This window comes from Trichoderma ghanense, assembly GCF_004382785.1.
Source record: "Trichoderma ghanense strain CCMA-1212 chromosome Unknown scaffold_17, whole genome shotgun sequence".
Taxonomy (NCBI): Eukaryota; Fungi; Ascomycota; class Sordariomycetes; order Hypocreales; family Hypocreaceae; genus Trichoderma; species Trichoderma ghanense.
The window spans coordinates 517077-529275 of record NW_027395680.1 but is presented as its reverse complement, the minus strand read 5'-3'; the positions used below and the strand labels follow the sequence as shown (position 1 = coordinate 529275).

The 12199-nt window shown below is 55.1% G+C and overlaps 4 protein-coding genes across 4 annotated transcripts; 1 reads left to right on the top strand and 3 right to left on the bottom strand.

Annotated features, from left to right (window-relative positions):
• Positions 1–858: 858 nt before the first annotated feature.
• Positions 859–4561, bottom strand: CCMA1212_009618 (Telomeric DNA-binding factor trf1; the record flags this gene model as incomplete). Its single annotated transcript, XM_073706693.1, has 4 exons — positions 859–2762; positions 2825–3328; positions 3421–4383; positions 4513–4561. 4 exons carry the CDS (start codon positions 4559–4561, stop codon positions 859–861), a joined length of 3420 nt encoding a protein of 1139 aa, XP_073554909.1.
• A 1298-nt stretch (positions 4562–5859) lies between these two features.
• Positions 5860–6243, top strand: CCMA1212_009617 (uncharacterized protein; the record flags this gene model as incomplete). The annotated part of the gene is made up of 1 exon (XM_073706692.1): positions 5860–6243. The coding sequence occupies one exon, from the start codon at positions 5860–5862 to the stop codon at positions 6241–6243; it is 384 nt and encodes a 127-aa protein (XP_073554903.1).
• Positions 6244–6679: 436 nt separating this feature from the next.
• Positions 6680–8215, bottom strand: CCMA1212_009616 (Protein EPD1; the record flags this gene model as incomplete). The annotated part of the gene is made up of 3 exons (XM_073706691.1): positions 6680–7726; positions 7792–8003; positions 8089–8215. The coding sequence occupies 3 exons, from the start codon at positions 8213–8215 to the stop codon at positions 6680–6682; spliced, it is 1386 nt and encodes a 461-aa protein (XP_073554902.1).
• Positions 8216–10585: 2370 nt separating this feature from the next.
• Positions 10586–11762, bottom strand: CCMA1212_009615 (putative oxidoreductase; the record flags this gene model as incomplete). The annotated part of the gene is made up of 2 exons (XM_073706690.1): positions 11267–11762; positions 10586–11191 (listed from the first exon to the last, which is right to left on the bottom strand). Exons 1-2 carry the CDS (start codon positions 11738–11740, stop codon positions 10586–10588), a joined length of 1080 nt encoding a protein of 359 aa, XP_073554905.1. The 5' UTR covers positions 11741–11762.
• Positions 11763–12199: the final 437 nt, after the last annotated feature.

Below are 12199 nucleotides of genomic sequence, written 5' to 3'. Positions count from 1 at the left end.
CCGTCAGGCCTATCGCCGGCTCCCTCAGCGAACAAGGAATTGAAGTCGGAAACAAAAGATGCAGAAGTTGTTGTAATCGTAAAATTCTCATCATGTTGCTCCACCGGAGAGGGTTCCCGTTAGTGATCCTGGACTCAACGTTTGACTCGGTATAGCTGCCATAGTAAGAAATACCACAGCGCATACCATACAGTCTCACAACCGTCGATCCGCCGATGTTGCTTCACATGCACTCACATTCCTCCTGCCAGAGGCAGCCAACATCAGGCGACACCCAGACATCCACATTCACGTTTCTAAGAAAAAAAAAAAAACTTGGACAATCTCACTTTCTTATTCTTCATACCGATAGTATCTCCATCCCGAATCCACCCCTCCCGGGAGATTGTAACCCGTTCCTCGCCGTGTCCACCAGTGGTATCATAATCCCGTCCCCGATTTCTTCCAACTCAAAGTCAAGATAGAAAATCAAAGTGAAAAGCAGTCGCGTTGTAGTTCGGCTGCTCGGCCCCCTCAGTCAACGCTTATATAACCCCCGTAAGGAAAAGGAAAAAAGACAAATAGCAAGGGTAGATATGTACACCATTTGCCTCGCTCAAAGAAAATCGAATATGTCAAAACAAAAAAAAAAAAAAGGCGAACTCTCTGCCTCTGACAATCTCCTGGTTTTCCACATTCTTGCTCAACAATGGAAAGAGACAAGTCTATGCGTCAGAAAGCCAGAGGAACAAGAAGAAGAAGCGTATCATAACCGCCTTTGAACCCTCTTCAAGAGCGCCATAGCCGGAAAAGTAAAAATACATCAATAGCTCATAGACAAGTGTTGATTGAAAACCATCCCCCCCCTTCAACGCGTGACTACGAAGCCAGCGCTTGTGCAACGGCAGCCTGCAAGCCTTCCAACAAGGCTGCCTCTGCCGCCGCCTCCTCATCTTGGACCGCCGTCTGCGACATTGTCGCCTCTGGCGCGGAAACGAGCTTATGCAGCTCGGTTTGCGCGGGGACAGACGGCTGCTGCTGCTGCTGCTGCGGCTGAGGCGAATACGTCGGGGCGGGCGAGGGCTGGAGGGGCGTTTGGATGTGCTGGGAGAGGTGCGACGGTGTTGGTGTGGAGGGAATCGTTGGGGCGGGTGAAGGTTGATGTGCCGTCCCGTTTTGGAGCTGCGTGGCGACGATCGGCGTCCCGGGCTGACTCGGGGTTGCTTGCTGGTGCTGCGCGGGAGCTGGTGATTGCGGCGGTTGGATATGGGGAGATGGCTGTGGTTGGTGATACTGCTGTTGCAACGGCTGTTGCGGGGATTGAACTGGTTGAGGGTGTGCTTGCACTGGAGGCTGCGCTTGTGGTTGAGGTTGCGCTTGAGGTTGAGGTTGTGCTTGGGGTTGAGATTGCGCTTGAAGGTGAGGCTGAGGCTGAGGCTGAGGCTGAGGCTGAAGCTGAGGTTGGTGTTGCGGTTGATGCTGAGGTTGGTGTTGAGGTTGATGCTGAGGTTGATGCTGAGGTTGATGCTGAGGTTGATGCTGAGGTTGAGGTTGATGTTGAGGTTGAGGCTGGTGTTGTAGTTGAGGTTGGTGCTGAGGCTGAGATTGGTGCTGAGGTTGAGGTTGTGTTTGCGCAGGAATCGGTGTGTGAGTCTGGGCCTGTGTCATGGCCGGCACATGTGCCTGGACTTGGCTCTGCGCCTGGGTATATTGCTGGTGCTGGTGCTGTGCGGGTTGCTGCTGCTGCTGCTGATGCTGCTGCTGCATCTGCACTTGCGGCTGATGTTGAGCCTGAGGTTGAGCCTGGGGCATGGCAACCTGAGGAGCAAGCTGGGTTTGCGGCCGTTGCGGTGCGAGCGGGACAGGCTGCGAAGCCTGCTGCACCGCTGCCACATGGCCCTCGGGCTTGATTTGCGCCGTATTGGGCAGAATGATGCCGCCTCGAGAGATGGGCGCCATGTTGGCTTGCGGCGTGCTTGTCATCGTTGCCGTCGGTGTGTGATGCAGATGCGACGCGTGCTGCTGTCCGGAAGATGCCGACTGAGCTGCGCTGGCAGCCTGGGCCGGCGTCACGACACTCTGCCCAACGGCTGCCGCCACTGTGACCGGTGGCCTGGCTTGGTGATGAAGCGGTTGTCTCTGCTGCTGCTGCTGCTGCTGATGGTGGTGGTGGTGTTGAGGCGGGTGCTGTAGTCCCCCTGCCAATGCCATGATGCCTTGCAGCTTGGCTTGTTCCTCTTCCGAGTTCATTCGCGCCCTTTCTTCGGCTTCCTTCCGGGCCGCCTGGGTCGGGGCTCGAGTCTTGAGCTCTCCCGTGACGGCCTGCAGATAGTATGGCATTTCTGAGTTGGTCTTGAGGAAGAACAGCTTCAGATTTCGCGCCTTATCCTTGAGCTGCACCTGTGTCCTGTCCTTGAGTATATCGGAAATGGTTCCGTTTTGGCCAAAGAGGGTCAGGATCTGGCTCCAATGAGGACCCTTGACCATGTCGAGACCGGCCATGAGTGCCTTTTCCTCCTCCTGGGTCCAAGGTCGGCGAGTAGAGTGTAGACCTTCTCTCCGCGTATGCGCCGATGACTTGGAGAGCGCTGCTTGGCGAGCCTTGTCGTAGAGAATCGCACTGGGAAAGGTTTGATTGGGCGGGAGGTTGTCGGACGATCCTGCGGGTTGGGGAGGTTGCTGTTCAGGAGCGGGCTGGCTGGCGTATGAGGTGTAGTACGGGTGGTGGGATTGGTGTTGATGAAGATGACTCAGATAGGGTGACTGCGCAGCCATGGTCTCGGCTATATCGTGTGTGAGTAAACTTGGCACCGTCGATGAATGTGATGAGCTTGCAAATGCTTACCTGTACTCTGAGGAACTGTGGGCTGGTAGGCAACGGCGGAGAGGCCATTGAGCGTCGTCTTGACATAGTTCGATGTGCTCTCCGCGACCAGCGCCTCGAGTTCCTTGTAGTCCGAGATGAGATCCAGCTTGGCACCGTTTGTCTGCGGTGCGGGTGCGGCCGCTGCCGTGGTATCTGCCTTTGGCTCGCCGTTCGTCGTCTCCGCCGGCGTCTCGGTAATTTCGACCACGGGCGTCTCCTCCGCTGGTGTCTCTTCCGTCAAGCCAGCCAAGGCGTTCTGCACCAACCCCGAGGTCGTCTTCTCGAAGAAGGAGGAAAGGTCGTCGAGATCCAGTTCGCCATCGCCCGATCCGCTTGGTATTGACTCCTGGTTGGCAACGTCGCTCAGCAGCGCCGAGACGCCCAGCTTCTCCCCGACCTCCGTCATTGACGCCAACAGCGTTCTAACATGCGCCGAAAAGCTTTTCAGAACATCGCCGGGTGGGAACTTTTCTTTCAGAGCGGCTAAACGAACAATGTCAGTTGCTCCTCAAGTACGATGAGCGTAGCAAAGTGGGCAACGAAGAAATCCAAGGTGGGGTCGAGGGGCTACGAACCTGGCTGCTTGACCTTGACTTCCTCCTCCAGGACATCTTTCCGCGCCTTGGCCAAGGTCAACAACTCTTGTTGAGAAGCTGATATCGGCTCACCCTCTGTCGACCCATGTACTCCCTCCAGCATGGTCGTCTGCACCACATGCACCATCTCCTCTATTGATAACCCAGCACCGTCCTTTATCAGCGACTCAATCGTCTTGTAGGTCTTCATTTCGACGTAAAGCTGAGCAAGCGCCGGTGACAGATCGGAAACCTGACACCGAAAGACGGACGTAAAGTTCCTCTCGGCGGCAGTAAAGGAATCCAGCCCGCCCTCGACCAACCACATGCCAAACTTTGCCCTGTTGGCCAGCTCCAGCAACGTCCGGGCTTCGGCCTCTTGTATCTCCAGCTCGTCGGCAGACAGCACCTGGTTGTCCGAAAAGAGCTGCCACGTCGCATCGAAAGATCGTTTTAGCCGTCCGTACGAGCGCCCGTAACCCGAGTCCGCGTCCCCGGCCAGCTTCGACATGTCATCAATGGGCTGCTGGAGCAGTATCAGCAGTACCGAGAGCGCCAGGTTCCCCAGCGCGTGCGTGTTGGCGATGCGCACGTATTTTTCGGGCTCTGACAAGAAGGACACCGGGGCCGGGCGGGCGTCTGCTCCATGCGCGTCATCGACGTCCATGGGATCGCTGTGCGCCTCTCCGGCATCGACTGTGAAGCCCCGAACGAGGTCACCCACGTTGGACAGCGCATTCTGCACGAGCAGCGCCAGCCCGTCCTCGAGCGACGACTCTTCCTCTGTCGTGTGGTTCGGGTTCTGGCTCTCCGTCTTGGGCCTCTTGGCCTCTTGCTCGCGCTCCTCGTGGGTGTCCTGGGCTACCTGCTCGAACGGGCGCTTCGACGCGAGCTCGGCGAGGATGCTGAAGTCGAGGCCCTCGAGAACGGCCGTGTGGTCATGTTCGTGCTCCTGCTTGATCTCTATGCGAACGGGAGAGGAAGAAACGGCGGGTCAGCTCACGTCCCTCATTGCCGGGGTCCAATCTTGCATCTGCAGTCCCGTCCCAACAAACAGAAACAAGACAAAGCCGAAAGTGCAGCATCTCTCACCTCGGGGAGAGCCAGCAGGCGCTGTCTGAACCTGCGCCGGCTCAGCCATGTTGCCAATTGCCTCGGAGCAAGGCTTCGTCAGGGGAGCATCTGCAGCGATTCTTTCGTTCGCCAGAAGCAGAGTCGAATTCGGTTCCAGCCAAGGCGGATCTATGCGATTGAGCCGGAATCGTAATCGATAACGCCCGTCAAAGTCTCGGCAGCGTGTCGGTTTCGCAATCGCCAACCTACCCCAAAGGCAAGGCCAAAGTGATGCAAGATGATGATGATGGCGGGCGGGCGGCCAGAAATTTTGCTGAGTCAGTCGAGCGCCGATGCCCTTATTTCTTGCCCCGGAAAGCAGCTGCTCGCAGATACACAACGGGCACAAAACCAGAAATTGGGGGGCTGAGAAATTTAATTGGGGGTTGAGAAATTCGAGGGATTCCCGGTTGCGGGAGGTTGTAAAAAAAAGACGGCGGAGTAACAAAAGCGCAAGGCCAGGCGAGGCTGGCGTGCATCCGATAAAGAAAAAAAAATCCTTATCCTTGCTGTAGCCACTAGGCGGTTTTTTTTGGCCTCTTCTTGTCACTTCTCACTGTCAACGGCAGCCGTTCTTTATTTTTTTTTTTCCTCAACAGAGGCGGAATTGCGAGACACTCATTGGACTGAATTTTTGTCACTACGATAAGGCTTCGGTGGGGATTGTTCCGTCTTCTTCACCCACCTTTTGTTCATCGACCGATGGCTTTTTAGCTCAAGAACTAGAACAGAGATTTGATGCGAGGGAGACAAGCGAGACATTGTTCCTGACGGCTTACATAAGACACTTCGATGTCACTCCCCATCGACGTGCTCCAGGATGAGAATCATGCCTCGGTTCACGTAAGGAGATGCTGTATCTATCAGGATCAGTATCAAAGAGGGACGATGATCAAGTACACTGATGTGATAGAGGAGTGGATTGCTCTTTGATGTAACTCTCATGTTTCTCAGTCAAGCTTAGCCTACAGTTACCCACGAAAGCCAACTTCCATTTACTCCGTACAACCCCCTCTGGTTCTTTCTCTTCACCCGACTTCATCCTTCTTGCCAAACAATCTGATATCCCAACCACAGTTGCCATTGCCATGAACTGCCTATCTAAATAGCACCCTATATATAGGAACAACACAATCTCAATCCGTAAACGACAATATCGATGTCTCGTAAACCCAACTTCATCTTCAATCCTCATCGAACTCTCCCCATAACCCCTCCATCCCTCCTCATCCCCCCCCTTACGAAACATCCTACAATTCTCAACCCGAACATCCTATAGATCTCAACTCAAGCATCTCAACTACATCAACCAAGCTTAAAAAAAAAATGATCGACAACCTCCAATGCCAAACTCACACCCGCACCCCCTGGGGCTCCTCCCCCCACCGCTACGACCCCCGCCTCCGCTACACGGCAATGGGTCTCCTCTGCGCCTCCGTCCTCGCAGTCTTTATCGTCAGCCTCGTCTTGGTCGGCAACTCGGCCGTCAAAACCTACTCCTCCTCCTCTGCCTCCGGTGATCCGACCATCTCGACCAGTACACCTTCGTCGACCGAGCGGCCTTGGTTGACGAACAACATCAGTGCCACCAAGTTGAATACAACTACATCAAACAACATCACAACTATTACTATTACTGGCCTACAGAAACTGCTCCCAACTACAGTTACGGTTCCATCCGATGATTCCTATACAGCAGACATTGGGTAGAAAGAAGGAAAATGCTTACACAAAGAGGGGGCATATGGTTCTTCAGGGCATCACGTCAAAAGGGGTACTCATTGGTTTTAAAACGTCGGCTAGGATAGCGTGTGGCACAATAACAAACACACAATGACAAGATGTGTCGACGTTAAAAACATCACACAATATTGAAACAAAGGCTTCCAACACCTCATATACAACATATCCTCATGCATTAAATATAAACAGTCATGCCTCGTTACGCGGCAAATGTCATGACAAAGACATCCCCTCTCCAATCATTCAGCCATCATACAAAGAGCCATTAGGGGGGAATCTAGGCTAACAAGCTAAAGCCCCGCGGTAACATTTAAAAAAGAAAAGCAGAAAAGCATGGTGAGAAGTAGACGGGTATCTGATGCTGATTTGACGATACAAATCCAACGGGTAACAAGACTCAGTCTCACAACAGGACTGCAGCACCCAAAACGACGCCAACCAGACCGGCACCGAATGCAGTGATGCGCTTGTCCAAGGGGCTGCCGTTGGTCGTCTCCGCGCTTCCGGCGCTAGAGGTGGTGGAAGAGGATGAGTCGTCCGTAGAAGTCGTGGCAGCCCCCGTGCTCTCCACCGAGCCGTCAGAGGTGCTGTCCCCCGTGCTCTCCGCCGTGCTGGTACCAGTTTCGGTGGCCAGGCTCCCGGTCTCGGTTTTGACGGCAAGGATCTGGCCCAGGGTGGGCAGTTTGGCATCGCCGTCCACCTGCCACCAGCCGCCAGCAGTCGACGTAGGGCAAGCACGGGTCGACACGTCGTCGGCGTTGTAATCGTCTCGGCTCACGCCGGTAGGGGTGTCGGTCGCCCACTTGGACTTGAGGGCGGTGAAGTCGGGCAACTTGGGCGTGGGCGTGCCCTTGCGCAGGAAGCCACCCTCGACGTTGGGCCCAGGCGCCTGACCGGCCGGGGCATATGTTATAATTCCGTAGCCGTTCTCCTCCTGGATCCACTCGTAGATGATGGCGCCGCTCCAGTCGTTGACCATCTCGGGGCCAAAGATGGCGTCCTGGTCGTCGAACTGGCGGGGGCCGGGGACGATGCAGCCCGTCTCGGAGAGGAAGATGGGCACGGGGAAGTCCTTGGCGTAGGCCTCGAGCTGGTCGTAGGTGGACTCCTTGTAGGTGCTGGGGTCGCACCACGAGTACGAGTTGAGGGCGAAGAAGTCGACCGTCTCGGACGAGTTGCCGCCGCAGGTCAGGTAGTCCTGGAGCATGGGGCGGAGCTGCAGGATGTCGGCGGCCGAGTAGCCGACGGGGATCTCGCGGTAGCCCTGGGCGTCGCGGTACGCCTTCATGTCGCGGGCAGCAGCCTTGAGGTAGGGCGCCGTGGGAGAATCATCCTTGGTAGCGATGTTCTCGTTTCCGACGAAGACGCCCAGGAGGTTGTCGTACTTCTGGAAGGTGTCCAGGACCTCGGCAAACCTGTCGAACTTTGTCTTATTCCAGTAGTTATTTTGCTATAAGAATGTGTGAGAATGGAAACCCAAAGGGAAGCAGGGGGGAGGAAGTTTGATTGACGCACGGGAATAATGTACGTATCAAAGGTATCCAGATCAGCAAGGACGTAAATGCCGGCGTCGTCAAACGCACTCATGCAGCCGTCATGGTCGGCGTCGGCGTCGACGTGATAGACGCGGATGGTGTTTGTTCCGAGCTCGGCCATGAGCTTAGCATCGCGTTTGCACTGGTCAGTGTCCACGAGGGGATCCTGCGGAACAAGCTGGTACGCAATGCCTGGAGAGAGAAGCGTCAGTCAATACCTGACAGTCCATGCCCTCTATCGCTTTTTTCTTTCCACGCCGCCATAAAGCACACATACCCTTGATAAAGAACTGCGAGCCGTCCTTGTTGAAGAACTTGTTTCCCACGACGGAGACGGGATCCAGCGCCACGACAAACGATTTGGCGCTCGCCAGCGCAACGGCAGCAACCGAAGACCAACGCATCGTGTATTACACACAATCAAATGCGAGTAAACTGTTGGTCCCAAAGGGGAAGCGGTAAATCGAAGTCTTTTTTCACTGTTCCAAAACTCTCGGCGAGCCAAAAGATGGATGAATGAGGAAAAGGATCGCAATGAGGTCGAGCAGATCCAAACCGAATAAGAAAGGCCCGTCAATGGTTCCAACCCAAAAAAAAGGAGGAAAAGGAGAAAGAAGGGCGAGACGAGCACACGGCAGTGTTTTCTTTTTTCTTATCGAGCCCAAGATAAAAAGAAAAGGTGAACCGCTTGGTCACGGATCCCCCAAGAGGTGGAAAGGGGGGAAACAAAAAAAAAAAAAAGTGAGCGCAACGTGACCCAGAGAGGGAGCGAGCGAGGGTTGACGGCGACGAGAAGAAGCGAGTGCGGTGGACGCAAACGGGTCTCAACAGCTGGCAAGCCGGTGGATTTATCTAAAGAGCGAGGTGCTCCAATGGTGAACAACCCCAGCAACCGCGAGTGAAGCTGGCGACATGCAAGAAAGAGCGGCTGCAGAGGAGCAACAGAGCGAGGGACGGGAGGAGAGAGGAGAGAGAGGAAACGCAGATGCCCGTCAACCAGGAACAGAAGCGCGATGATGAGATTGTTATGGCATCGTACCTACTGTACAGCACATGCCCCAATGCAGCACCCTCGGCCTTGGCCTGGCCTGTCCCGTCTTGTTACCCCCATCTTTTTCAAGCCAAATGCGATACGAACAAGGAAAAATCAAGGTTGTTCCCTTTGCTAGCTTTTCGATTCCCCGTCTTTCCCGTTAGCTGCCAGAATGCGGCTAGCATTAGCTCCCAAGGCCGGGGGCAAGGGGGTCAAAGGTGGACGAGAATGAAGAGGATCGGGCCTCGATTGGCCAGTTGGCGGCTTGGATTCTTGGCTACCAAGGACGAGGTGCGACGGTTGGAACCTGTGCTGTCCAGGCACGGGGAACTCGTAGGACATGGGGGCGTCTCTTCGACTCTCGTGTTGCGGTCCGTGTTGTTTGCGTGCCACCTCGCTGTACCCTGTGTACGAGCATCATGGCCATTGCTTTTGAGAGTAGGAAATGCCTCTCTCTATTCACCGAGACAGCCACAATAGAGGCCAATGCTCACTCACTCCCCGAGCCCCCATCACAGCAGAACCAGATCCATGCATCATGACGTGCTGCATTGACCTCCCCTCATGCATCAACTCTCGGATTCCCACAGCCAATGATTCCCACTAGGGGCCGCCAAGCCGGCAAGCCCAGGCGCAAATCAAATCTAATGACAAAGGTCGGACAGCGGCCTCGTATAGGAAATAATCTATTCCCTTGCGCCTGTCATCACGAGACGGCATTATAACGGCGAGATATTTTATAGATCGCCTAGGCGTTTCGACCATGATCCTGCCAACACTTGCCGCAACAAAAAGCAGTGAGAAAAAAAGAAAAAGAAACGAAAATCAGAGAACAGTGCTATTTAGAAAAGGGCCCGTGTCTCCCTCTCGTCCTCTTCCCCCCCAATCATCCAATCGCCACCATTTCCCCCCAAGAACTACTCCCCGCCTCATCGCTGCAGATGTCTTACTTACCCTCCTCCATGCTTCCTCTCCCGCTCGCCTTTCTCTCTCCAACCCTGCCCAGCCGCTAACGAGGCGCCCTCATTTCAGGAACACGGGGTTTCCCCCGTCGCCTTTGGCGCTTACACTTGCCTTCTTTTTTACGCTTTAGCGCTGAATTTCCGAGTTTCGGGATCGACTGCCATGATGCAAAGTCGCATCAAATACGAATTAATAAGATAGCAATAGAGCTTGTGGTAGAAATTCATCAAGACTTGCATGATATGACATGGCATAGATCCATTGTGCTGTATCTCACGTGGCTCACATGCAAGGGGGCGGACATGAGGCCCTCAAATGGACAATTCTCAAATCCCATGTGGCTCGGATCTGCCCGAGGTCCGTCGCTGGCTTTGCCTATCATGGTTCTTTGGCGTCTTGAGGGCAAATTGAATACCAAAAGTGAGATGCTACGGCAGCAGCTGATGTACAGTGGAATATCTGATGTGCCCCTGTTCCTGGATTCACTTATGCTTCCATTCAAGGCTCTTATTCTACGTCATCACCCGTAAGGTAAAGCTTCACTTTAAGCTACAACACTACATGCCGTAAAGATCACGATATCCTCCCATCCACAACATGAAGAGTATTATTTCATCTAGTCTATCAAGTCTAGCAGGTAAACAGGAAGCAATCCATCATATGCCATCCAAAATGATGCATCAACTCATGACACAATGCTTCTTTCATCTTCCAAGCCCCCCCTCTCCCCCTCCATCACCGACGAAGCAAACTCGAAGACGCCAGCGCCTCAAAAAGTCTACCTCATCTTCTTCCCCTCCTCCACGACTCCCTTCCTCCCAACAAACGTCTTCATCCCCCTATCCACGCCCGAAATCCTCCTCGCAAGCAGCTGCACCCCGACCGGCAACACATTGTACCAGTCCACCCACCGCGCGTAAAACGGCATCGCGGCCGTGACCCCCTTGCCGCCGTCAATCGCCGCCACAATCTCCTTGGTCACGTCCACCGGCTCCACGACGGGCGCCAGGAAGCCGTTGGGCGTCTGCACCCCGTAGAAGAGCGGCGTGCTCAGCTGGCCCGGCGTCACCAGCACCGTGCGGATCTCCGGGTGCGACTCGCGCAGCTCCGCCGTCAGCGACTTGTGCAGCGCCGTCAGGCCGGCCTTGGCCGCCGCGTAGTCGGTCAGCTGCGCCGCGCCCAGGTGGCCGATGACCGAGGACACGTTGACAATGGTGCCGCCGCGGCCGCCGCGGATCATGGCCGGCAGGAACGTCTTGAGGCAGTAAAAGGGGCCGAGCAGGTTGGTGCCGATGCTGGTCTCGATCTCGTCGACGGACAGGTCCAGGAGCGGCTTTCCGACGACGATGGCGGCGTTGTTGATGAGGACGGTAGGCGTGCCGAGCTGTTTCAACCAGAGTCAGTTTCCTTCGAACCCAAATCATCCCCATCATCGACTGAAGATAGAGAATACACTCACATCTCGCTCAATCTCCTTGGCAACCTTGGCCACCTGCGCCTTGTCGCTCACATCGCACCTGTAAAACGTCACGCCCCTGGCCTCCCCGTTCTCCATCTCGTTGACGTCCAGCACGGCCACGCTCGCGCCCCTCATGCCGTACACCTCGGCCACCAGCATCCCCAGCCCGCTCGCGCCGCCCGTCACCACAATCACCTCCTCGCCCAGGTCCACCTCGCGCGGCGCGCCGTGGGCGATGCGCTGGTTGACGGCGCTCGCGATCCACATGAGCGAGATGAAGACGGCCCACGCAATGGCCGCCACCATGGGCGGCGCCTCCCAGCGCGTCGTCTGCGCGCGCAGGCACAGCGGGATCAGCCAGCAGATGAAGGGGTGGAAGATGCTGACGCTGAAGACCTTGAGGATGAGGTCGATGGAGAGGGGCGCGAACCACGAGTCCCGCTGGGGAGGGTGCGAGTAGGTTGCTGAGGGCATGGTGATGGTCAAGTCTGAGGTTCTTCAAGGCAAGGTAGGATGAAGGGGAAGAGGACGAAAGGTGGTTCAGCTAAAAGTGGCCGCAGTGGGAGGGTATCACATGAAAGAAACGTGAAAAGACAGCATGCCCCAATTCAGCACCCAAGATGAACAAAGGATATCTTCAATTGGCAAACCAAAGAGCAGAAATGTCAAAAAGCCACTCCTCGCAAAAGAGACAACGAAGATGGAAAATGCAGAGAATCGAGGAAAAGAAAGTAAAAACGGATAGGAAAAGAAGGATTCAATCCTATAAATCTCACGAACGAAAAGGCGACGGTGACCCCAAAACCCTTGAATTCATGAAACGGTTTTAGCGCAACCCCCTGGATCAGTCGCCTAGCTTCAGCCTTTTGCCGCCTCGCAACCTCATTGGTCAGAAGACACAGATCTGGTAGCCGGACGCTGAGGTGAAACGCT